Source organism: Prenolepis imparis, unplaced genomic scaffold (genome assembly GCF_030444845.1).
Source record: "Prenolepis imparis isolate NDT839.2.m4 unplaced genomic scaffold, iyPreImpa1.0 SCAF_2, whole genome shotgun sequence".
Classification (NCBI taxonomy): domain Eukaryota; kingdom Metazoa; phylum Arthropoda; class Insecta; order Hymenoptera; family Formicidae; genus Prenolepis; species Prenolepis imparis.
In genome coordinates this window covers 11,560,456-11,585,894 of record NW_028141160.1, presented here as the reverse complement: position 1 = coordinate 11,585,894, position 25,439 = coordinate 11,560,456, and the positions used below count along the sequence as shown (strand labels likewise).

General features: G+C 37.8%; 2 protein-coding genes across 4 annotated transcripts in view; one reads left to right on the top strand and one right to left on the bottom strand.

The window, feature by feature from the left end:
* LOC145947993 (uncharacterized) overlaps nucleotides 1-20,310 on the bottom strand; it is a 68,635-nt gene extending 48,325 nt beyond the window's left edge. Inside the window, exons 1-3 of the mRNA XM_083057759.1 lie at nucleotides 20,270-20,310; nucleotides 19,016-19,067; nucleotides 18,866-18,911 (exon numbers count right to left, since the gene is read on the bottom strand). Of these exons, the coding sequence (XP_082913885.1) occupies nucleotides 18,866-18,911; nucleotides 19,016-19,067; nucleotides 20,270-20,310 (139 nt within the window). The remainder of the gene's footprint in view (nucleotides 1-18,865; nucleotides 18,912-19,015; nucleotides 19,068-20,269) is intronic.
* LOC145945937 (Krueppel-like factor 6) overlaps nucleotides 1-25,439 on the top strand; it is a 332,032-nt gene that overhangs the window by 283,688 nt on the left and 22,905 nt on the right. For all 3 annotated transcript variants that reach the window (XM_083055242.1, XM_083055251.1, XM_083055258.1), the window contains exons 2-5: nucleotides 20,752-20,922; nucleotides 21,283-21,525; nucleotides 22,034-22,245; nucleotides 22,942-23,168. In XM_083055242.1, the coding sequence (XP_082911368.1) occupies nucleotides 20,752-20,922; nucleotides 21,283-21,525; nucleotides 22,034-22,245; nucleotides 22,942-23,168 (853 nt within the window). The remainder of the gene's footprint in view (nucleotides 1-20,751; nucleotides 20,923-21,282; nucleotides 21,526-22,033; nucleotides 22,246-22,941; nucleotides 23,169-25,439) is intronic.

The following is a 25,439-nucleotide window of genomic DNA, read 5'->3' as shown; positions in this document are numbered from 1 at the left end:
CGCTCAGACTTGGATTTAAATCGCTGTTTGAGCATAGTGAAACTTACACCAAAAAATTTAAATTTATAATTTAAATTGATTGTTTTGGATTAATCTAATTTTTATACCATAGATAAAAAAATATCTATGCTTATTTATGGCTAAAAAATTATAGATATTTTCTTCGTACACAATAGAAAATATATGTCTTCTCATCGAGCGAAAGATTATTTCTTCTTTAATCGAAAACGAAGATGCATATCAGCAACGACAAATTAAAAAGAGGTGTTGAAAACCGGTTAGATGAATGCGGTCGCGTAAATTTCAAAAGTCTCTTGAGAGTCGCATGCAACGTTGATATCGTTGACCGTGTTGCATAAAATTTCGAATTAACGCAGAATTGCGAATAAATAAGCGCGAACGAAATTCCGCGTGCGGAAACGCACGAGATTGCGCTCGTTTCGCAACTTACCGTTTGTAAGATCACGACGTGGCGCATTGCAACTTTCCGGTCACGCGCGCGTACTTTATTGCTGCTCCGATATATCGGTGCGATACATAAATACGGTGAGCTAGCAAACGGTCTCTATTTTGCAACACCCATCGCCCATCAGATCGCATAAAATTCCGGTTAAATGTTTAGCCCATGAGTATCGATGATGATGATGATGGACGCGAGCGTGAACATTCTAATTCCTTACGGTGTGTTAATATGTTTTACAAGCATTCGCGAATTTATAATCGAAAAATTATGCAAATCACTTTTAAGAAATTGAATTTCGATATTATGTAACTATTGATATCGATGAACAAAATTATATAACGAGTCTTATTGTAATCACAAATTTAAATGAATAATTTGTAATTTCCTTTCGAAGTTTGCTTCAACATTAATTTTTAATAACATTTTAAATAGAGAATCTTAAAATAAAAAAGAATTCGTTTAAGTATTTTAATCTGTTATTGGTCGGGATTATTATTCAAGGTCTCGATTCGTTGAACGACTCGATTCTTTACAACACGAAGCATACATTATTCGATATGACACTCGTACGAAGAAGAGGAGATAACTGGCCGATGGCTGTCGCGCACTCAGCGGAATCTGAAGAGCGACGTTCTTCGGGATGGACGAGTTGCGAGACGGTCGGTTTTATATCGGGACAGAGCGCGCGGACAAGATTGGTCGATACGAGGTCGCAGGTGTTTTCTTGGCACGCAAACTAAAGAACCGTCCGTCCGCGGAGAAATTACCTTCATTTTCAGCGTCTTGAATCCTTGAGAGTTCCTCTCGATTGCGTGCCACGAACAGCGTCGGACCGACTGAATTTATGGACCGCGCTCGCGATTGCGATCGGGACGACCGATTTGGTGGTACACGATACGCGAGACGGGAGATGATGTTAAAATTCAAAGTAACAGATATCTTGAATCTGGACAGTATAAGCCGCCGAATTTCAGTGCGCGAAGTCGTTTAATTAATTGAGGATTTCATTGTCGGTCGCGCGGCTCGTTTTCCAGCTAACATTGACAAATGGAAAAGAACATAGTATAATTAAACTGTGCATGTTAATAGAAATTCAACATACGTTACACACGCGATAATGTATAGTTTCAGTTTTTATTAATCATGAATTGTTACTTATTAAAAAATCAAAATATAAAACGCAGATAAACTTTATATATAATTAAAAATTTTATCGATTTTACGAACTATTTTTGATATTCATACAGAGAATTTTTATCCTGGTTATTTTCTATATTTCACCCTATAGTCACCCTGCAAATAACCATCACAATGTAAGGATATTATTAACATGATTACATGCTCTTAAATTTAAATCTGGAGAATCGAACAAGAATAATCTCTCGCATGCATGATATTTGCATATACAGACGTATACGCGTATGCGTGTCACGTACGTATTTATACATGACACACGTGGCACATCCAGTGCGTATCCCACATAAGGGAGTTGTGTCGTTGTTCGGAAGATCGAAGGGACCCGCGGAGTCTGAGGGGGAGGAACATCAAAGCGAGATTGGCCGTGTAAACCTGCGAACAACAAAGTCAGTCCTTCCCCCCTATCCCTCTTCCGCCTCCTTTTCGTCCTTGTGCTCTTCCTCATCCTCGAATCTCTTGTTGCCTCTCTCCAAACCTGCTCAGACCGAGGACTAGGGACATCAGATCCGCCCAGGAAGAGCTCTGCTCGGAGGACCCTCGAAAGCGAGTCGAGTATATGCACTGTAAAAAAATTTATCGAGGACATTTGGCTTGGGAGAAGATTGAAATTTTTTCGCAAGGATAAAAACGCTGGTCCAACGAGCAGACTGAGAAACCGGGAAGAGGGAAGCTCAGCTATCGCTGTGCGGTCGTAATAGAGCACTGTGATTAGACTGTTTAGTACATCTTGGTGATCGTTTGTCCGATGCCGCGAAAATCCCACCACATTCCCGCGGTGATTTCTACATAATTAAATTTTTTTATTTAGAAATCTGTCGGCAAATAAACACCGCAACGAGCAAACATCATATTCTGTAATAATTTGTGGCAATTTCCATTCAAAGCTCAGTTGATGGTATGATGCAAGAACCGCTTCATGCAAACTTATTAAGAAATATTTCAGCGCCTGCTCACATTTGGAGCTCAATAAAAAACGAATAGCCGTCCAGACGTGAAACAGATCGTATCAGATTGAACGCCATAATTACGTTACGCGTGGAATTTTAATTTCACATATAAGTTAGACTTTCTTGATGGAAGCGTGGAAAAGTATCGGCCGTTTGTGACTCGCGCACCAGTTTGGTCGACAAATCATCATTAATGGGTACCGCTGTGCGTTAAAAGTGGCGGACACGGTCGAGGGATCGATCGGTGTACACGTTTTATCTTACAGGCGACCATAGAGCTCGCTTGAATTATGCATTGATCTGAAAAGAGGATAGACAGAGAAAGAGGCAAAACGCGCACGGGTTAACCGAGTCGTTAACGAGCCGGTAAGAATTGCTACGCGAGAGAAAGAGAGAAGAGAAATGCCGAAACGTTGAAACTTTAAGTTATCGTGCACTGTGAACTTTTTAATGAAATAAATTACCTGCAGAAAAATGGCTCGAGACCATGTCGCTTAACCGATGCTGACCGCGCCAACTCGTTGCGTTCCGTTGTTCGGCCAAGATTTATTTACTCGGTTTATCTTCGACAGCTTAGCCGACTTACCGGCAACAATTTTTTTCCTTTATTACGAGATCGTTTCCTGAACGCGGTAAATTGTGTAACAACCGTAGAGTCCATGGTTGTATTTCGTTCCGTGTGTAGAGTGATAGGACGGAAAGATATGAGCAGCCAATAAAGTATAAAAGCATGCATGATTAATCATTTTTCGTCCAGAATTTTAATATCGCTTTATTAAGATATTTCGCGGAAATTTTAAAAGAATGTGTCTCGATAGACAAACAAGATAAATGCTTGCAACTTTCGCGCTTCTACGGTTTAAAAACACGAAATTATATAAAATGCGAGATTTCGATGGCAAATTTTTCGGTCTCAAATTGTTGGAATATTAATAATATGTAAATGTCATTAATATAATATTAATATTTCTGGAATTTTATTTTGCATGGTTGTATTAAATCGAGGTTAAATGATGTGAAATTTCTAACTGATATATTATTAATATGTGCGCGAAAATATTGCAATCTTTCTATTTATATTTCTATTTATATTTTGCTCTCAGCTGATTATTTTGCAAACGAAGATTATATAGAGAAAATCTATCATTTTATCACTTTGCGCATTATATCTAGTCTTATCTTCTCTTAAATTGCAGATGACTAAAAATCAAGCGCTATACTATACTTTAATTTAAATTATCCCGTTGAGCATCAACGAGTATGATACGCTATAATGAAATAATTAAAACTTTCTACGAGCTTGTTAATTACACTGCTTTTCGTATCACTTATCTCTCCAGTTTTCATTTCACACCAACATATAATCGCGACGTCTATATGATGAGATCGTATTTTCGAAATGCTTTTGGGAAAGATCGATTTCCTTTCAAAGGGCCAAGGTTACCTCGATCCCACGCTTTCGAATGGTGCCGATCGATTGCATAACTTCTCGATATCCGAGGTTGGAAGGATATTGATTCATTTGGATAGAATTGAAAATCAAAAGATTTTGAAAATCTGCACAATTGTTTGTCGCCAAAGAAATTGTATGTATCGAAAATTTTAATCACAACAAAATCTATGTCATATGAATATAATATTTAAGTTATAAATAAAATTAATAGTTACACAATTATCTATTCTTGCCGAAGGTTTCGAATTTAAAATCAAGTCAATATAATTTAATTTTCTTCAAGCAAGTAATATATTTTATTTAAAAAATTTAAAATATCTTATGCAACAAATTTCGTAAAACCAAGCCATATTTGATGCAGTTTATTATTAATAAAATTAATGGTTATAATGAGCGTGCATATGCTCGCGTGTGTGAAATGTATGGTTCTATAAGAGCATCATGCGTGATAATGAAAGGTTGTCTCGAGAATGAAAGTCCACGGTTACATCGATGTCATGAAATAATCATCTGTTGGACGATGTGGCATTTGGTAAGACATACTTTCACGCGCGCGTCCCATAAACGGCGTGTACACAGAAAGTGAATCACGCATGTATACCGCAATATACCTCTTTAAGATTCCGAACGGAGATTTTTATTCTTCACATCACACGTAATATTTTTTTATAGCAAACACACAAAATCATATTTTACGAAACACGTTTAAAAAGACGAGACGTAATATTTATCAATTATTTTAATCATTATTAAACGAATAGAGAAACTATATTTTAAACACGAACAAAAAATATTTTTATCGCGTAAATAGTAAATAAAGTTTTGCAATTAATCATACAATTTTTTCGCAGGACAAATTTCCTAATTTTATTTATAGGGTATAGACATTTTTTTTTTTGTTTAACTTTTATGGAGCGCTCTCGGGTCGTATGTCATTCCGGTCGCGCAGTATGCGAGGGATGTGCGAATAAATTTATTACACCGAGAGATTACATATATTGCATTCATGCACAGGTACAACGTAGAACTGTGACAAGGCACTCGCGACAAATTGCGCGACCGCGGCAATTTTCCTTCTTGCCCAGCGTCGTTGGGGAAAAACATTTTCTCTCCTCCTCTCTCTTTCTCGCTCCTGAACGCGCGTGTTCCGTATTCAGTTAAAGCGAGTCGTAACGTATTCCCTAGTTTTGGTCCATATAAAACAATCGCTTCTGGCACGGACGAGAGTGCCGTATCGCGCACGTTCCTCCCCGTAAATGGAACACCGGAATCCAGGAAAGTCGGCCGCGCGCGACTCGATGCGCGGCTTCTCCTCCGCTGTCGGTGTTCTCGCCATCGTCGTCGTCCTCGTCGTCGTCGTCGTCGTCGTCGAGCAAGTCAAGCGGCTTAAAGTTATGGCCTCCGGCTTCGTCGCCCGCCCGCTACACAAGCGGACCCGAAGTTTTCCTCTCCCGTCTCCGCACCGGTGATTTACGCGCTCGTACATCCGCGGCTTCGCCCTATATACGTTGGCCCCGGGCCCATCGCGCGGCTTCTCTTTCCTTCCGCTCGGCCGAGTCCGTTTAGCCCCGTTTTCGCTGCTCACAGACCGAATTCACTCCGATCGACGGGGTACGTCGATTCGCGCGATTCGATTTGTTCTTTCCGGAAACGTCAATGATGGTTGTCGATAAAATGTGCGAAAACGGTGTAAGGAAAGTGAAATCTCAAAACGGGATTATGTTTATAACGAATGAAAAGTAATGTGAGGGAATAAGTAAAATTTACTACATTTTTTATGTCGGACAAAAGAAAAAAATGGTAATCATAAAACAATTGTTATCATGATTCCCTATAAATTTTTTTTTTTTTTTTTTTGCGAGAGTGACAGTTTATCGATATTTAACTTAAAAGTCATATATGTAACTCTGCAGCAGTATTCTGTAATGAGTTATTAATAGTTGTTATCTATAATTAATAAAGACCGTCGCACGCGCGCATACTTGCGATAATTATGCAGTAAATACGATGTAACTTTGTTTACACTTTATAATTGCACGCAACATAAAATCTTATCGTATCACTTATTACTATCAAATAATTAGGATAATGAAAAAAAATATATGCAGAATAGTATTATTGACGCCTTTTTTTACGAGATATAACTTCGCTTTGCGATTTTTTCTCATTAGATAAACGTTAATAGATAAATCATTCACGCATCTTTGAATGATAAATCTCGACAGAACATTTCTCGACGGCAATAGAAAGGGGATCTTTTGGCAATAAGAGGGTCTTTTGTATTCCTACAAAAAAGAAAGCAATTTTTCTTCCACCCACATTGACTTCAAATATCACGTCCATATCTTCGCGAAGTCCGAGTGTCGCGCATTATAGCTCTGTCCGTATTATGGCAATTGCTAACGACCATCTGCTTATATATGGTCCGGTAATATCCTTCTACCATAGTGGTAATGAGATTTGCATTACAGTCGATCGCGAACGCGCATCGAAAATAGAACGTCATTGAATTACAAAATGGCAGCATGCATTAGTGATATAATTGAAATAAATTAGAATCCACTTAGGTATACCACCTCGCTGTTATATGTTTCCATATGATAAGTGAATTCCAATACTTAAACGACTCTAACGCTTGAACGAATCTGTTATGTTAATGCAACATTTATTTATTGATTACCTAATTTTAGATTTATCTGCAAATTCTTTGATTCAATTGCGTTTTATTACAAAAATCATTGTGAATACTACTTGACATCTTTTGTCAAAAAATTGTATAATGATAATTGCAGTGGAATTTATCTAAAAACTTATTATAAGAGATATATTCCTTATTATAATATTTAATTTTTTTAATGTAATTATTCTAACAATTAATTTTGCATTTACTTATCTTATTTTCTTTTGTCCAATCCATTTTGCGAGAAAGACGATAAAAGTTATTATTTGCCATTCTAGCAACTTGGAGAACAATCGCTCTTTAATGACGGCTGATTGCCTGACCAACAAGTTGCATTACTACTGATAATACATTTATATTTACATATGTAGCGAAAAATTTATATTTATAGTTACAATCCTGCAAAATTCTCCTGATTTAATAGAATTTAATGAATAGTTCTTTTATTTAAAAATTTTATTCTTTAATTTTAAATAAATTTTTACTTGAACTTTTCTTTTCTGCTTGAAATTTTAGATAGATTAGAAATGTATACCCTCATATATATCATATAGAAATTTTCCCTCGCTATTAGCCGTCTTCAATGCTATTTTATCACGACAAATCTTTAACGATAGACTCAATCTCGCGCGATGGATAAACGAATGGCCGTGTATAGTACACACACACACACACACACACACACACACACACAGAATCTCTCGAGATCGAACGATTCTCCTCGAATGTGGACGGTGGATGAGAAGTTTCGAAATCGCTCGTTACATGCAGCCCGTGTTCCCGAATAGGATGTCACGTCGCCATGGAACGTGCGACGTGGGCCTTCCCCTTTCCCATCTCGCCGTTCATTCTATCAGGCCTCTTTCCCCTTCTGTTTCATGTGTGTGTATGTGTATTCTCTCTCTCTCCCCCCTTGCCTTCACTTGCCGGTGTCGCACACTCCTCTCCCTGCGGTTGTACGGGCGCAAAGCGTACGTGAAACCCATGGGTACCATCTCGTAACGCGTCCTCTCGCCCTTCCTTCCCCTCTCTCTCTCTCTCTTCCTACTACCGGTACTCTCCCACTTCCGTACGACATCCATAATGTCTGTCTATTCACTCTCGACTGAGCCGCGCTGCCTCTGACAGCGTATGAATTCCAACTTGAATATGTATTGTCGGTGCCAAATTAATATATACAGCCGCGATCGCGAATCCTTCCCCCGCGTGCTCCATATCATGCTGCTTCTTCGCTCAGCATCTCTTCGTCACTTTTCTCCTTCGTCTTCGTTCCTTCCTTCGCTCTACCTCTCTGCGCGCAATGCTTTTCTGCCGCGCCGCTTCTAAATGTAATTTAATAATGTCTGCTGCCGTCGACGCTACCGGGGCCTTCTCCAGGATCTTCGTGACTCAACGACGCGGAATAACGATTTTTACAAGAAACCGTAGGATGTTAACTCTCTCTTTCTCGCGGCGAGCCTTACGGCGGATTAATATTCTCCGCTATCTAAAAAGCGAAGACAGAATACGTCGGAATACTTTGTGAGACAGGGAATTAAATTTCACGGTGACGCGTGTATTACCCTCCCGACGCGTAATTATTGTTTCTAATTGTGTGAAAGATATGAAATAAAAGACGGAGGAAACAGGATGTAAGAAAGTGTCAAAATTAAATAGCTGCAGCTTTGGAAAATATCGAAGATTTACAGTCATGTCATTAAGCGGAAATAAATACGGCAGACATAATTTATGAAGAAGCGAAGAAAATTGATAATTGTACGCTTGAAATTGCAATATATATATTAATTCTTAAAAATTAAATAATTTTAATCTTCTAAATAAAAAATATACGAATAATGAATTTAAATTTAAACGCTATATTACTTATAATATATAATATTTGACGATGGAGTTTATTTTTACGATAAAATTTATATGAAATATCACTCTTCATATTTTTCAATTATTTTGAAAATTGTTTAATTATCTTAATACTTTAATATCTTTTACTTTTTAACTGAATAGTCATAAAGATATATAGACGTGGAAGTTAAATATTTTACAGCACGAATATAACGGTGCATACCACAGGTTAAACGGATGAATTTGCCGTGAATACGAGACGAGATCAGAACCAATCGTCAGTCCTCAACATTACAGTTCGTCAGGTAACGCTCTGCATTTCGTCACGCCTCATTACCTAGATTTACGAAGACCCGAGATAGACAGAACCGCACGCGCATACTGTGACTGCCGACTAGGAAACGGTAGTTAATCGGATGAAACAGAGAATATCGAAGAGGAAAAAGCAGGAGAGAGCAGCGCGAAGAAATCGCGCTTTCAATAGTAATATCCGCCGAGATGGAGAATGCGAAATTATTGAAGGAATTATCGAGATATAGAAAAAAACGAACGATAAATTATATGAATCACACCTTGTTTTACAAGTTAATTAAATGAGGAGACTCTTACTCGTCATATAAACTATTATATTTATTGTTGATAAATTAAAAAATTCAAAATTGAATTCACTGTCAGATACGCTTGTTCTTTCATGTAGTTTAATTTATAAAGATTGTTGCATTTGTAGCGTTAAAAAAGTTTCGGGATAATTAAACAAATAAATTATTAATTAATTAATTAAATTATTTCGCAAAAACTTGATGCAGAACTATATAAAAATATTTATATATTAACAACTGTTTCTGTATATTCTTCATTTATATTTCTCTACATATTAGTTATTGCTTTACTTATGTATTTAATTTATACAGTTATCTGTATCTCTGTCTACACGTTTCGGATTATATTTCTTTATCCTATATATCTTAAAATATTCACTGCTTTTCTTCTTCCTTCGAATCTCTTACTTCATTATAATTTCTTTTCATCATCTCACCTTCACTTGTATCTCTTCGCTAACTCATCCTCGTCAGTCCCTATGATGCGGTAGATGCACGGAATGACGTATTGACACCTTCGTCCACTCATCCTCACCATTTATCGCGAATAGAAGGCTCGAACTACTCCGCCACTCTGCCGAACGGACACGGCGGATACATATTTCACGGCGGGCAAAGCACGTCGATGCGTTTTACCTCGCTCTAACATCCGCCATATCGTTTTTTCTTCGTCATTCGTTAATGCGCTTGCCACATACATAACAGGTGTTTTTTTTTTAATATATAGACAGCAAAAATAAACTATATATACATAAGAAAAATGTTAATTTTTGAACTTGTTAATATTATAAATTACTCACTACTGGTTTTTGGAGTCAAATTGATCATTTATGGAAAATTATATGTATGAGAGAAATAGATGCATTTATGTATCGCGCGTAACGTGCTGTCAATTCGAAATGTCATATGATGACATCACTTGAACGAATTGAAAAAAAAGAATTGTATTTCTCGTATGTAGCAATTTTCAAAACACCGTTTGCGTCAGCACGCAATGAATAACTTGATTGATATGTGTGGAGGATCAAGTTTTTCATACCTGGAGGATTTCCAATCTGCTTTGCTTTTTTAAGACGCTTCTTTATATTTGTAACGTAAGATGTACAGGTCTTTGACGGTCATTGAACGTCCATTACACTGTACCAGCGTTCGATCAATTAACCCTCTCTCTAACTTGATGGAAGACCAGTGCGCAGATTTGTATCGCGACGGCTTTGTCCAGCAGTGATTAAATCCAGCACGAAGGAAACGTCGAGAATACACGTGTTATCGACACGTCCGTTTTTGATTTCGTCTTTTTTTTCAATCAAAGATTTTATTTCTCTCGCGAATAATTGCTTCGTGTAAATTTCGAGCAGCCATTCGATCGCTCATCAATGTCATCTGTCATTACGGTGTATCATCGGCTTTTAGCGGCTTTGACGTTTTAATCGATAACGTTCGATGAATTAAAATTGCTGAGATTTATACGCGAAAATCCAAACGCGATGCTTCTTCAAATAACTTGACGTATTTATCGATATTAATATAAGAATATATTATCTTTTATATTGCTTATTTCAACGAAGATATCAGTTTGCATATTAATCGTGTACTTTACATATATCTTCTATGTGACAAAATAATGTGATTATCAGTTATACATATTATTGTGTATCAGTGAAATATTTAGTAATCACTGACACGGAAAATTATTCTATAAGCAGCCCTACAATTTATATTTTACAATTAACAATATTTTTTTACACGAAATATCAAAAATCAAGGATTAAAGACAGATAGATTTAACGTAATGGTAATCTTTTTTTCAATACGTTTGGCAAAATTGCTATTCGTAATTGTATAAGACATACCTACGTAAAATTAGCGGTAATTGCAGACACGTGTGCGTTCACAAAGAAAAAGAAAAGTCTTAACGATTAAATAGAAGCAGGGAAACGTTGGAAGTCGTGATAGAGAAAAAAGCGTGGAAAATGGCTCGACGGGCATCGCCGAGGGAATGAATGGGGGTTTAGGGGGAGGGGGAGGGGAGGTCCACCACGAAAGAATCTCGAGGAATGCGAGCGATCCCGAGGAACGACGTCGAGGGTGAGTTTTTGCTCGATTTGCTCGAAAGCGGAGAAGATTGCGACCTACGGCGGTAACGACGTCTTCGGGAGAATCATCCCGGTGATGGTATGAGACCGGAATGGTTACGCAACGTGCGTCTCGGATCGATAGCGTGTATGTATGTGTGTTTCTAGGGAGCCACGTATGATTCCCGCTCTGGTTCGAGGTCGAATATCCTTTTGGTATCGACTGTACGCCAGTTAGTTTGCGGTTCTTCCAGGAATTTGAACCCTATGATCCTTGGCACTGATCCCTCTCGTGTTCCGAATCTTCGTCGAGGGCTGCCGCTAGCTTTGAAGGCCGCTGCTTCGAGAAAGGACGAAGGGCCAATGAGGAGGCGAGCGCGAGCGGCGCAAGAGAGAATTTCTCCTCGAGACGATAAGCTCTTCTCCTCTCACAAAGGAACTGTGGAGGCTAATAAAAATCGGTCTGTTTGCTTAGCTGCTATTACGCTCGATGTCGTAATGAAACTACACAGCACACCGTAGGCAAGTTTGATATCGCTGATACAAGTGCTCCTTATGTCGCAAACACCGCTTTCGTCATTGTCGTATCACAAGCCAATAATTTTATATCACATCCGATAATGTTCTTATTTAGTAAACAATGTTTACATATTATCTCGAATCTTTCTCTATTTACTCAGCTGTTATTTTATCAAGATATTTTATTATCACTATATATAATTTAGCACGAGGTTATATATATAGGTATTATTAATTTAAATATATCGTCGTTAAATCTCTACGTGGACGAATAAATAATATTCTATTTTAAAATCTCGTAATACTGGCTTTAATCGAATTCACATTATCAATCTGTCACGGTTCTTCTTGAAGGAGAATTGTGACTTGCAATGGTATGTACACCCGGAAATTGTTTGCTAGCATCGTGCATATACATTTCCGCTCCTTTTCCCTCATTTCCTTATCGCGGGTCGAGGCTACAAACAAATTACCGGTTAACAAGCATAGAAGCACGAGGGCGTTTAACGAGATGACGTCACAATAATAACAAACAATTGCAATGTCTGGCCGTTTGTACGACTGCACCCTAACGAGCCTAAGCTAGCCCTCATTGCATTCTATTGGTCGCACAAGAGAGTCGCTCGCTCTTTGTGCCCCAGTCTCTCTCTATTTCTCCTCTCTTCTTCTTAGGCATCTGTCTGAGAATTATCACGAGACGTGAGGAGGAGGGGAAGGGAGAGAAAAGGGAGGGACACTGAATTAGTCGTAAGTCACTCAGCCGCGGCTTGTTAGCGTCGTTAACCCTGACCCCGGAATATCGTCTTGGCTATGACGGCGTTCCGTTGCGTTTTCGAGTGGACGACCAGCATGGCGGAGGAAAACCATAAGCCGCGAAACACGATCAGATTGGATGGTATCTCTCCGCGATCTCGTGTTCTAGATGCCATTCCCTTGAATGTCGTCTCATCGAGATTTCCTCCTTCGATGGACCGAACCCGCGGATCGATATCGCTTGCGAGGAAGATTTTGTCAGCAAATATATATTTAAATATATATGTATTTATTTTTAAGAAGATTCGGGGTTTGAAAAATCTGTGAACGTGGAAAATAATTTTTTTTTTAATTGTCGCATTGAATATCGTGTGAGAGATTCAAATCGAAGAAAAATTGCTTACTACAGAAATTGGCGCCTTGCATATATATTTCTTTCTTTTTTAAAATTTTATGTTCTATAAATATTTTTAAAAAATTAATAGTAATAATAAGAAATAAAATTAATAATAATATATTTATCTTTTTGGGGTAATTTTCAACTTAATTTAACTGACTTATGCTCTTTTACTTTTAGAGAGAAACACAAGTTCTTTTTTGAAGCATCATTTCGGGTAAATTTCTGCATAAATACTTTATGTTGACGTGGTTTCACTGCGAAGTCAATTGTTGACTTGTTCTAGGGTAGAGAATACGCGAAGATAAGAAATTATCGCATTTCTTTCCGGACCTTTTCAGTAAGATATCTTGCAAATGTTACGTGAGCCATACACATTTAGCATCTCGGAAAACAAAGTGCCAATAGAACAAGAAAGACCGCGATATATAAAATCTGTATCCCGTTATTCGATACTTTCCCCGCAAAATCGAGATAACGATTCAAACGCCCAAAGGGCTCAGGATCGTAAATTCTTGCCTCGACGCGCCGTCGTTTTCTCGGTTTCGTATGTCTAACGTATAGGACGAGAGCGTATAGTACGAGTATTAAGATACAGATACACTCCATTTAATCAGTCCGCGAGACCGAGAGAGCTCCGATATCCATGGAAAGCACCTGATCGCCGCCTCTTTCCACCGAAATTGCAACGAGAAGAATCGAGAGAGGAATTCGCGGAGGGACGATTAAAAGGGAGGATATATAGGGATGGAAGAGAATGACCTCGTCCGCGCTTCTTTCCAAATTTCGTCGCTCCAGGAACGAGGCGAGGGAGGAGGATAAAGATGCGCGGAGGAGCAAAAGTAGGAGGAAAGGACGAGAATAAATTCGCGGATTTACTGCGCCCTTAAAGTCGCGGGGAATCTCTTTAACGACTTGGCAGACCGCCACCGTAGGTGGCCTTCCTGGCGGAGAGCTGTAACGCGCATCGAAACGGTCGCTCGCTCGCTCGCAAATGTGCACGCGAGCTCGAGAGCACGCGAATGCGAGCTGAAACGTGTGAGCGACCGCGAGAGAGAAAGGGAGAAGAGAGCTCGGGTTATCATTCATTCGCTCTCGAGCGAGCTGCGAGAGCTTTGTTAATGACAGTCCTGTAGAATTACTGCGGAACTTCAGGGAGGCGCGCGACGTGAAGGTTGAAAAACGCACGAGAGAGAAAAGATGAATCCATCGAGCGAAATTCCGCCAACGGGCGAAGATTATCTTCCTCTCTTCGGAGAGATGACTTCTCTCTTCTCATTCTGCTCTCTTTTTCAATCTGTCTCTCTTTCTCTCACCCCCTTTCTCTCTCTTTTTCTTAACATTTCCTACCGAAAACTCTTTCGCCAACTGCGTGCTCGAGCCTGCCGCTTCAGGGGCATCGCTCCTTGAGAATGCTTTATTTTACTGTTACCGCCAGATGCAGCAGGTTCCGTTATTGCCTCGTTACTATCGAAACGTCTCCGCACAAGATGAGTAACGCGAGAGATTTGAGTTTGCGTAGACTACAATCGAGGAAAGGATGGCCTCTAGAGAGAAGAGTTCGGCTTTCTCTCTCAGAGATCTACAGGCGAGCTACACGATAAGAGATTTTGAGAATCTAGGATGGAGCTCTCGATGTCCTCTTTGTCTGTCCAGATTTGGCCCTTCGCTCGACGATCCGGTCAATTTTCTCCTCTCTTTCTCTCTCTTTCTTTCCTTCTTTTTCTCTTTTTTTCTACTGTTTGTTCGACGTGATAGCCCACCGACGAATCGAGTTCTATCCTACCTACGTGAACTTCGAAATGACGCCGTTATCATTAAGAATGGTCTTATCGGTCGTAGGGAGTGACCATTATCTCTGAACTGTTTCTGCCGCCCGTCCGACGAAGACGTTCTCCTCCTTTCTAGATATAACCTCGTTGGTCGGATCTGGAAAGTCCCGGTGGTTTCGCGGGAAATAAAGATCCACAAATGTTTTTTGATATCACAACATTACGCGATATCGAATGAAACGTAATTGCAGTTAGAGGTCGCCAGAAAATCAAATTGTGTTTCTACTGAAGAGAGAAATAAGAATTTCGCGCGCGATCTTCTTTCAAGCTTATATCAGCTTTTATTCTTCTTATCAGGGATCCATGTGAATGATAACATGAATTGGCGTGGAATTTTTATAGACAACGCGTTTAAAGCACTAGTAATAACTAATAAATTGATGGTATACACACTTCTATCAATGACATCTTTAATGAAAAATCCAATGAGCATATTATAAAATTTTACATGATTTAATTTTTGATACGCATGATTCTAATAAATTATACGTCGATATTATCATTGAGAGTTGTAAAAGTTATGAAGTCGATATCATTAATACGTTTGAAATATATTAAGCTTCGATATTCATAATAATCACGTGTTAATATTTGTCGTAATATGTTTGTCATAATTTGTCATCATAAATGTTTGATAAGCGACGAAAATATTTTCGTTGATCGCGCGTGTAATGCTGCAGACTTGCGAAAACCTTATAAATCTGCTGCAAAATATCTGCGAGACAGTCTTTCTTCCATCGTCTTTTTTCGAGCATTCAGCCTATCGATCTGTGGAATTTTTTTTATTGCCGTTACTTTTGCAGCGATCCCTTCGTCAGCTAAGAGAAGGTAAACATCGTAAAAGAATTCGCACTCATCCTCGAGTGTTTGTTTAGGTCTCGCGAGAGGAATATCATCTCATTATGTTGTCCGAAGAAATTGGTGACATAACTTTGGGATCATCTATACTCATTTTACCAATACTGAAAACGGCACATCACACTCTCACCGTGTTAAATAATTAAATTATAATAAAAAAAACAAAATGTTTAAACAAAATGAGATAATGAAACGATATCTCCGCGAAATCATAAAGCGGCTAGTTGTGCGTTTAACCGGAAAGCTGCCGGAAATTTTATTTTTCCCGGCAATTCTCTTCTGCGTACGTTATATTCTTAAACGGCAGCAAAGAGAAGCCGGTTCATTCCATTACATAGCGCGGCGAAACAAAGGAAATCACAAATATCTTCCGTGAAATCCCTTCCCCCATTTACCTTCCCAGAATAATCTAGAAACTGCGAAAGGTCAACTCCCGCTTTCCCGAACACAAGTCGTACACAGCCTCATAAATGCATTCACCTCCTGTTTTGTGATGAAATACAATGCTGCATATAATCAATATTAATAATAATACATTACATTACATTGTGTGAGCCTGTATAAGAAAGATCAATCCAACAAAAGGCGAGATTTGCCAGCAGATTTATAAATATATAATTAAAAACATTTTTAATTTTTTAATTCACTTTACGCTAATTATTCAGATATGAATTTTTAAATGCCTTTGTTTTTTAATCAAATGCTTAGAATGTGCTCATTATTATAATTATCATTGAATATTAATTTACATTTATCTTGTGAAACTGAATAAGTTGTAATTAGATGATTTTTATTATACAAACACAATGTATTTTCATGTTTATTCTCGATACTTGCGATTCAATATTTATTGCTTTTATTTTAGTATTAGGTAGAGGTTTTATATATTTTTCTTTTTTTTCATTTTATATCGTCTCTTTTCCTATTTTCCAGTTTTTGTTAATACGTTTGTAACAAATATATTTCTACAATATTTTATTCATTTAACACTCAAAAAAATGGTTTTGCAATTGTAGCAAAAATTTTTTAGGTGCAAAAAATTAACTGAGGTAGACAAATGATTAGCACATATTGCAATATCGTATATATTTTGCACGTAATCAATCTAAATGACAGAGACAGAACTAAAAAATTCTATCTGTGACAAACGATATTCTATCAGATACAAAAAATAGCGATAATTTTTGTTGCGACATCTAGAAATTTTTTTGCGTGAAGCATTATATATACCTACATATAGTTTTTAGTTAAACTTTTATTTGTAAAATTAAAATTGAAATCTGCGTAGCTTTAAACGCGTTAATATTGTTTGATTTGCAATGATTATTAATGTTGTTTTCCTCGAAAATTTTCTGACATTAATTGTAAGTTGACGAGATCAGTCGCGTCTATATAGAACTACGCTTCTGCAGGTCAGGATTAGTAAAGTTCAGTTGATGCCAGAGCAAGCCCGAGGGAAGGAGAAACGATCCCTAAGCGAGTGATAAAATTCCTTTCCAAGTTATATTAACGCCGTTAGTCGTACCCACGGTGCCCCTGGACGAACTTTAATCGTGAATAATGAAGGAGCCCGGCGGCGATTATTTTTCTCGCAGAAGGAACCGGTGGCATTAGACGCAGCTTTCGAACTTCGGCGCGGGACCATTTTTTTGCAGTTCCCAAAGAATCTTTGTCAGGCGGGAAAATAGATTTGACTTCTTGCTCGTTGTTTGATTCTGGACACACTTATCGTAAATTATGGTATTTAAAGATGACCGAGGGAAAAAAGAGAAAGTCTCTTTTAGACACTTCCCGTTTAAGTTTTAAAATTACAGTTCTAAAAATCGGGTTTTTATTAGTACAAATGGTCGATTTCCTAATTCACTTAATTTTTTACGTTATTTTAAATTGAAAGCTTGCCATGAAAAACGTACCGCTCTATTCTTACAGTTTCTAAAGTAAACACGAACGTTTTATTCTTAAAGTTGGAGTTCTTAAAAAGTAGTAATTATATTATAATTTAATTATCTGCTGCACAAAGAGGTCGTTTATTAAGACGTGTATGGTTGCCACGACATTAAAAACAGATTTCTCAACCGTATTACGCCGCTATCAACGTCGGCGTGTAACAAAAGTTCTTAAAGTAGCTTTATAAAAGGCGAATAGCTTCATTTGTAATAGGGTCAGACAAAACCGCTTGTGATGGTAACCGTTAGGGCAAATAATAAATTGGCAGACAATGCCTGAAGGAAGATAGCCGAAGGAAGTGCACAAAGAATGCTTGCGTCAGCTATCATCCGTATAACTTGCGGACAGAAAGAAAAATAATATAGCTGTGTTCGACACGGTATAATTCACTTTTACAGAATATCGCACCATTTCCAATAATTAGTACTATTGCTGATCATTGCAGAAACTTATTAAAAATATCGCGACGATATGGCAATGTCGAAAGAAACAATAATAATAATAAAACGATAAGAAATTGTTGTAGGAATAGACATCGTTAAAATTGTATAAATATAACAGATATTTGAAAATTAAAAACGACTCGAAAATTATTAACTATCCTTTTCTAAAAAAGATATGTAAAGTCGATACTCGGATATAACGAAGTTTATTGTTGTCGCTTTTCCTCGAGACTCATTGGCTGTCAAGATTCGCGTTGTGCGTTATATTCGTAGCATCGAGAGGCTGTCATCGCGAGGCTTAACAGTTTGACAATTTGTTCAAAATAAAATTAAATAAAATAATAACATTAGTTTTAAATAAATAATATATTATAATTAAATAATATATTATAATATACCTTATCCGCGATTAATATTTTTTGACAGAAATCAGCTGATAACTATCAAAAATATTTATCGAGTTGAAAGTATTATAACATATTATATTTCAAACATATTATTTTATTTTATTTTATTTTGAACAAAGTGTTAAACTACTAACCCTCGCGATTACAGTCTCTCGATGCTACAAATATAACGCACAATGTCGAAACAGTCAATCAGCATCGCGGAAAAGATGCAACAATACTCGCGAGAATCGACTTAACATGCCTTTTTTAGAAAGGGATGTTATAATATTTTAAATTCGATTAATATTTTTGACAATTATCAGATGATTTTTGTCAAAATATATTAATCGCGGATAAGATATAATAACATATTATTTAAAACATATGTTACTATTTTAATATTTTCAACATATTATATATACCCCCATTACCGCTATAGAAATATTATAAAATAAACAATTTCTCACTCACCGATACGTGCAATAGCGAAGTTGTAGTACCTACACAGCACATTGATCTGAAAACAAAATATTTAAATTATGTACATATACATATAACATATGTGTGTGTCGAATATCTCATAAACAATGCAGTTTAGAAAAAATGTTTTATTTTGCATACCTCACACTTGCCCCGATTTTGCTCGATGCCTCCCCGGGCCTCCTCCTCCTCTCTTGGTCCATGATAGCACTCACGACACTCACGAAAACACGAATAATTACGATTGCCCGAAACTTTACACGGCACTCCCGACACGACGCGTGAATCGCACTGTGTATCGCCATGCTACCTGTAACAAATAAAATACATACATATTAGAATAATCTTATTATTTCGCATTATAACATACACAATATAAAAACTAGAATTAACGATAAATATATCCACGGATCGCAACACATTCGCGCGCGCGACAACAGGTTAAATTGGGTTATGTTGGCAAGAGATTTTGCATCCAATTTTTCGCGAAATATGCGTTTTGAACAATTACGACTACATATTAACGTTAAAATTATGATATGCGATTGATAAATATTACAATACGAAGGTTAGAAATGGTTTCTAACGATTATGCTTACTAATTAATCACAGCGGGACGCAGCTCGAACTGCCTGATACTCGCGGCGTTTCGGTAATGGCCGCTATTCTACAAACATCGGCAACTTCATTCTAATAGCGCGCGCGCGATACTATATACATGATTTAATATTAATAATTAATTAAAACTCGAAGGAGATACATTCAAAAAGATATAGCTTTAGAAAGAAAAAATATTAATCGAGAATAAGATATTATAACATATTATTTACAACATATTACTATTTTAATTTTTTAACATATTATTATTTTAAAATTTAATTAGTAAATTAATGCTTTAATTAGCTAATTGCTGTGAAAAAATATTAATCGAGTTTAAACAAACTTTATATTATTTTTAAAAAATATTTTTTTAACATAAAACCGAAGAATGGCGCGCGAAATATCGAATCTTGGTACAACCGGACCGATTATTGTTATACGCGTTACCAATATCTACTTTAAACTTAAATGCGTGATATATATTAAAATCGAAACTTTATACAGCTATTATTCGTCGATTATTTGCCGCGCGAAGTGCCTTCAAAGAGAAGTTGACAGGACGAAGGACCCGAAGGAGACTTAGCCAGAATGGGGTGCTATAATCTCATTTGTGGGGTATAGTTGATGCATAATTCCTCGCAGTGAGTAGCATAACTTTGTACTCTCTCTCCAAGGAACTGTACCAAACTGGCACAGCCTACGGGAGAATACAAACTTTGCAAACTCGCGAGTAGTTGCGTTGACGGCAATGTACTTTCCCATATGGGATGCTTGATTCCTACAGATAATTTCTACAACATCTGCGGACTTATCGCCTTTATGAGCATATCAAACATGCTATAAGAATATTTCGTATTTTAATTTTATGTTATGTACTAATTTAATTCGCCCTGTGATTAGAATATTTTCCCAATACATTTATTTATTCATATATATTTTAGCAAAACAATTTTTATCAGTTTTAATTATACTTGCATAAAATTGCAGCATCGAAATTTTAATATTTCAATAATTTACATAAATTGTTAAATTATATATATGATACTCTTTACAAAATTTCTATGTAAAAGTATAAATGATCAATCTACTTAATATTAAAAAATGATATATATATAACTTTATGTGTATATTTTCTTAGTTATCTTATTTTTCTCTTTTGTTACCAATAAACTTAAGCTACAGTAGCGCTATTGCCACCACTTTAGTGTGGCTGGCTCGGCGGGATACTTAAGACGCTGCAGATCCCTAACAAGCCCTCTTGTCTCCTTTTTCTTCAGACATGCTACGAGATGGAGAGGTACCTGAAGGACGAACCGAAACTGCAATCGTATAAAAAACTTCCTACGGAACTGGACACGGCGCCCTGGAACCTCTTCAGGGCGCCATCGATCTCGTGGACGACGTCCACCGGAACGAGTGCACAATTCGACCCACCAATCAAAATGGAGGTATGTAATCAAATAGTCTTTGCGAACTAATATTAATCTCGTTGCTCCAGATCATATTTTTTTATTTAGACTTTATTTAGACTTTTATAAATAAATTATCTTTATTGTCGTTTTATATATCGGTCCAGGTCACATCTTTTTATTTAGACTTTATTTAGACTTGTATAAATAAATAATCTTCATTGTCGTTTTAAATACATATTTTATATATATGTATATATTATATATTTTTCTGATATTATATGATAAAATACTGGTAATTTTATTAGTTTTCCAGAAGAGAATTAATTTCGATAAACCTTGCGAGCATTTTAGAAAATTGTTTCAAAAACAATTCGCGTTTTTTTTTTTGTAAATCAGGTGACGACGTCAGACGAGAGGGATCCCCTCTGTTTGGACGACATCAAATTCAGTCCCGGCGATCATAATGATAATGGCCGTGATAGGGATCTCCTCGACCGTCACCTCGATTCCTTGTCGATGTCTTCGGCAAGTTCGGCGTGTTCAGCGCTGTCCTGGGACAGCTCACCTTCCCTTTCTTGCACGGCGCTCATTCTCAAAAAAGAGCCCAGCGAAGACCTCGAGGAGGATGAAGAACACGAGGTACTTCATATATTCTTAATAATTTTAACTGACAATGTTTTTATTTCGAATTTATAGTAGCTCGTTAAAAATTGAAATCTGATATAAAAATAATTAATCACATCGTGAATAAGTTAACTACTGCAAAGTAGAAACATTATTTTTGCTTTATGAAATTGTTTGATGAAATTCTTTGAATCTACAAAAATTATTATTGATTCTCGTGTTATATTTATACAGAAATATTACTTCGAGTCAAATTAATCTTCTTTAATTTTTTTCGTGAACATATATTAATTCAAAATCTAAAGAATCTGATCGCGCACTCTCATATATACAATTTATGATTCGATGCAACACGAGACGCTGTATTAATGCGACGAAATCGGATATAAGAAGTCCGTAAGGTCGCTCGACGATTTATTTGCCTGCCGTCAAAGTTGAATACGACTTTTAACGGCGACTCACGGAGCGTGCATCGATTCCGTTATCATAATCTCGTTGCATAATGCACGCGATTTTGCCGCAGGAGATCGAGGAGGAGGAAGACAGCGGGTGCGAAAGCGAAGGTCAGATCCTGACGCCACCGTCGAGTCCTGGGTCGGGTCAAGGTCATTCCAACTCCAGTCACTCGTCGAGTGGGAGTTCGATGCCCGACGTGCACAACCTCAACCTTCATGGCACGGGTGGCAGGAGCGCTATCGTCAGGGTTACTGCCGGCAACGCGCAAGGTGTCGCAAGGTAAGCGTTATAAACTCGCAAATTTCTCAAATTTTTCTTCCTTACGTAATATCGAGAGAAATATCCGGCTCGCTTTTCGCTTCAGCATTCTTTCGTTAACTCTGCTATTTCTGTCGAATAAAAATTGAATTAACGCTAGAATTTTTTTGAAAGAGGCTATGATTAACGCGCGAAACTTGTCCTACAAAAGACGATGAATATGCCGTAGTTATGTCTCGCTCGGAAATTACCTCGATTGACTGTAAAGTGGTCACATACGCTTTCCGGCTCGGTTTATCCCATCTAATTTTCGTTCCCAGCAATTTTCTACGGAGGAATTCTCAAATAAAGAAACTGCGAGAGCTCGTTAAAAAAATAAAAGTCGATATTGTGAACGGGAAGTAATTTCTAAACGTCGTAAGTTCTCGCCCCGCGCCGATTAAGAAGCGTAAAACAATCGCTCTTCGCGATTCGTTCGCGTTTCTTTCACTAGCGCACGAGACGTATACACCGATTACTCGTCATTCTACCCGATCACGCTATACTCCCTGGTTCGCTCGCGTTAAATTCGGTCGAGGAAACGAACCGTGACACGCACAGGCCCGTTTCACGGTTGGAAACGGGACGTCTCGCAACGGACGACTAATTATGACGAGGCTAATGCAGCCAATGAGAGGAAGCAAATCGCATCATTTTTTTTTTTTTTTTTTTTTACAGACTGATCTCCGTCACGGCGAACGGCTTCCCCGCGGTCGCCAGCACGCAACACACACACGCGAGTACAACCGCGGCCACAACCACCGTGACTAACAGACACCACGCAAGGAGCAATGAGCACAGTCCGCCCGACACGAAGCGCAGGATACACAAATGCCAATTTCCCGGATGCAAGAAAGTGTATACCAAGAGCTCGCATCTCAAGGCTCATCAAAGGACGCACACGGGTGAGTGAATCAATGCATTTATAGTAGTAGTAGTAATAGTAGTAGTAGTAGTACTAGTAATAGTAGTAGTAGTAGTAGTAGTAGTTGATTTGAAACCGACGCTGCGCGTATATCGAGTGTATATCTGTCAATAAATTAGTCAGTCGAGATCGCAACTGGTGCGAGATAATCCGATAGTTGGTCGCGACACGTCACGCGAACCGAAATAATCATCAGAGTAGTCGAATTGAACTATTATTACGACGAGTTACATGCGTACGCGTAATGAATATATGTGCACAAGAAGCGTTTACAGGCGTGTCAGCGCGAGTTATGACAAATTTTTCAAACCGCGTACCTGACACTTCCGTTGCAGAAACAACGGGCGCATAATTAATTACGGGGCACGAATTAGGGGCGCTTCGTTATTCGCGTCGACGCGCGTTCGCGAGACCATCTCGCTGATGAAACGAAGCAGACAAATGTAACACTCATATATACATACATATATTCGCGCATTTGATGGAATCAAAACATTCGCTCGGCATCACGTGCTTCTCTAATTGGCCATTATTGTCTGCGAGTATTTTTCTATTGTATTGATAAATTTTTTCAAAAAAAAAATAATAATATGAGAAATATGACATACTGTGCGACGTGTATATTAGACTCATTTAGCTATTTATTTCAACTTTTTATCGATCTTTATCTAGCGCTTTATGCGGCTTAATATTATTGGAAAAACTTTTATACCGTAAGTTTTCGCAATAAAAAATAATATATATATAAATTCGATAGATTTACTGTTACTAAAGTCAATAAATATCTGATATCGGGAAAACCTATAGAAACATAATAATTGTTAAATGACTTTGTTGAGAAATTAATCACGTCAATCTACAATTCATATTACTTTAATATACATTTAAATTCTACTCGTGCTTATTATATTACATATATTTATTGCGAGATATCTCGATATCTTTACTAGTTTGCGAAACGAATTTTTGAATTTTTTATCAATCGTTACAATATTCCCCCCGATAAAATAAGGCGAAGTTTCTCCTCCATTATAAAGAGAGGTAATGTCTTTGCTACTTTCGTAATCCACCGTTGACGGTACACGTTACTGTATTCGAACGCGATGTTAGCGTGATTCTCGTCATCCTCCTTCTCTCGATCCTCTTCACGGTCGCTTGCGGTGAGCGATGGCAGGCAGAGAGATTGTAATTAACAAACTCTCCTGTTTTCCTCGTCTCTTTCTCCTTCACTCTTCCTTGCACCAACCCATCCTCATCCTCCTTCTTTTCCTCTCTCTTTCTCTTCCTCTCCCGCCGCTCTTTATCCGCGGTTTTTGTCGCGACACACTCAAGCTCTACGGTTTCGCTAGTCGTACGTATACGGTATACTCTGCGGTATGTGTCCTCGCGCTTCTATGGGTTCCTTTCTGTATGTATAGCTTAGGGTACAGTCTCCATCGCGTTGCGGAGATGGTGCGAGGGTGAGAGCGAGACGGTAAGCGAGGGAGGTAATAAGGGATAGGTTGGCCGGGACGCCTCCATCTCCTGCAGCGTGGCAGGTACGTCGGGATTGCTTCTCGCGGATCGTTAAGCAGAACTGCTAACTACGGGATTATGCATACTGCGGGACCCGTCCCGCAATTATGACTCTGTTATGAATTCGTCCTGACACAAGGATCTCTCTGTCGGCGGAACGGCTGCGCCAGACGACGTACGGCGGCCCTTGCCGTAGGACGTTTATCTCGAAACATTTACGGGAAAAAGGTGTAAAAGCGCCTCGGGTATCAGTCGGATCCATCGCGTCTCTTCTCTTCCTTCTCTTTTTTCGTCACTTTAACGCCGGTATTTCATACTGTCACGATGCAAGTATCGAATGTATTTATTTCGCAGTTGAAATGTTCTTCTACGTGCAAAGTGCAATAGTTCTCGTGTTTTCTTTCGAGATTCTTATCTTTTTTTGTCGCATATCTGCTCATTGTAGTTGTAGAATGATCGAAATACAGTCTTTATGAAAAATTGGATAAACTATAACAACATCTCCTTTCCTTCATATAGAAAAAGTGCGTTATAATAATTTAATTTCTTGCAAGGATATGATTGATATCCTTGATTGATATCCTCTGATCTTACATCAATTTTCTAAATGCATATTTAACCCCATACAAAATATCTACTTTTTATATTATAAAAATATTTCAAAAATATTTCAACTATGGTTTTTTTTTATATATAGTAATTATGCATACTTATCCATTTTTTATTTAAAAGATAT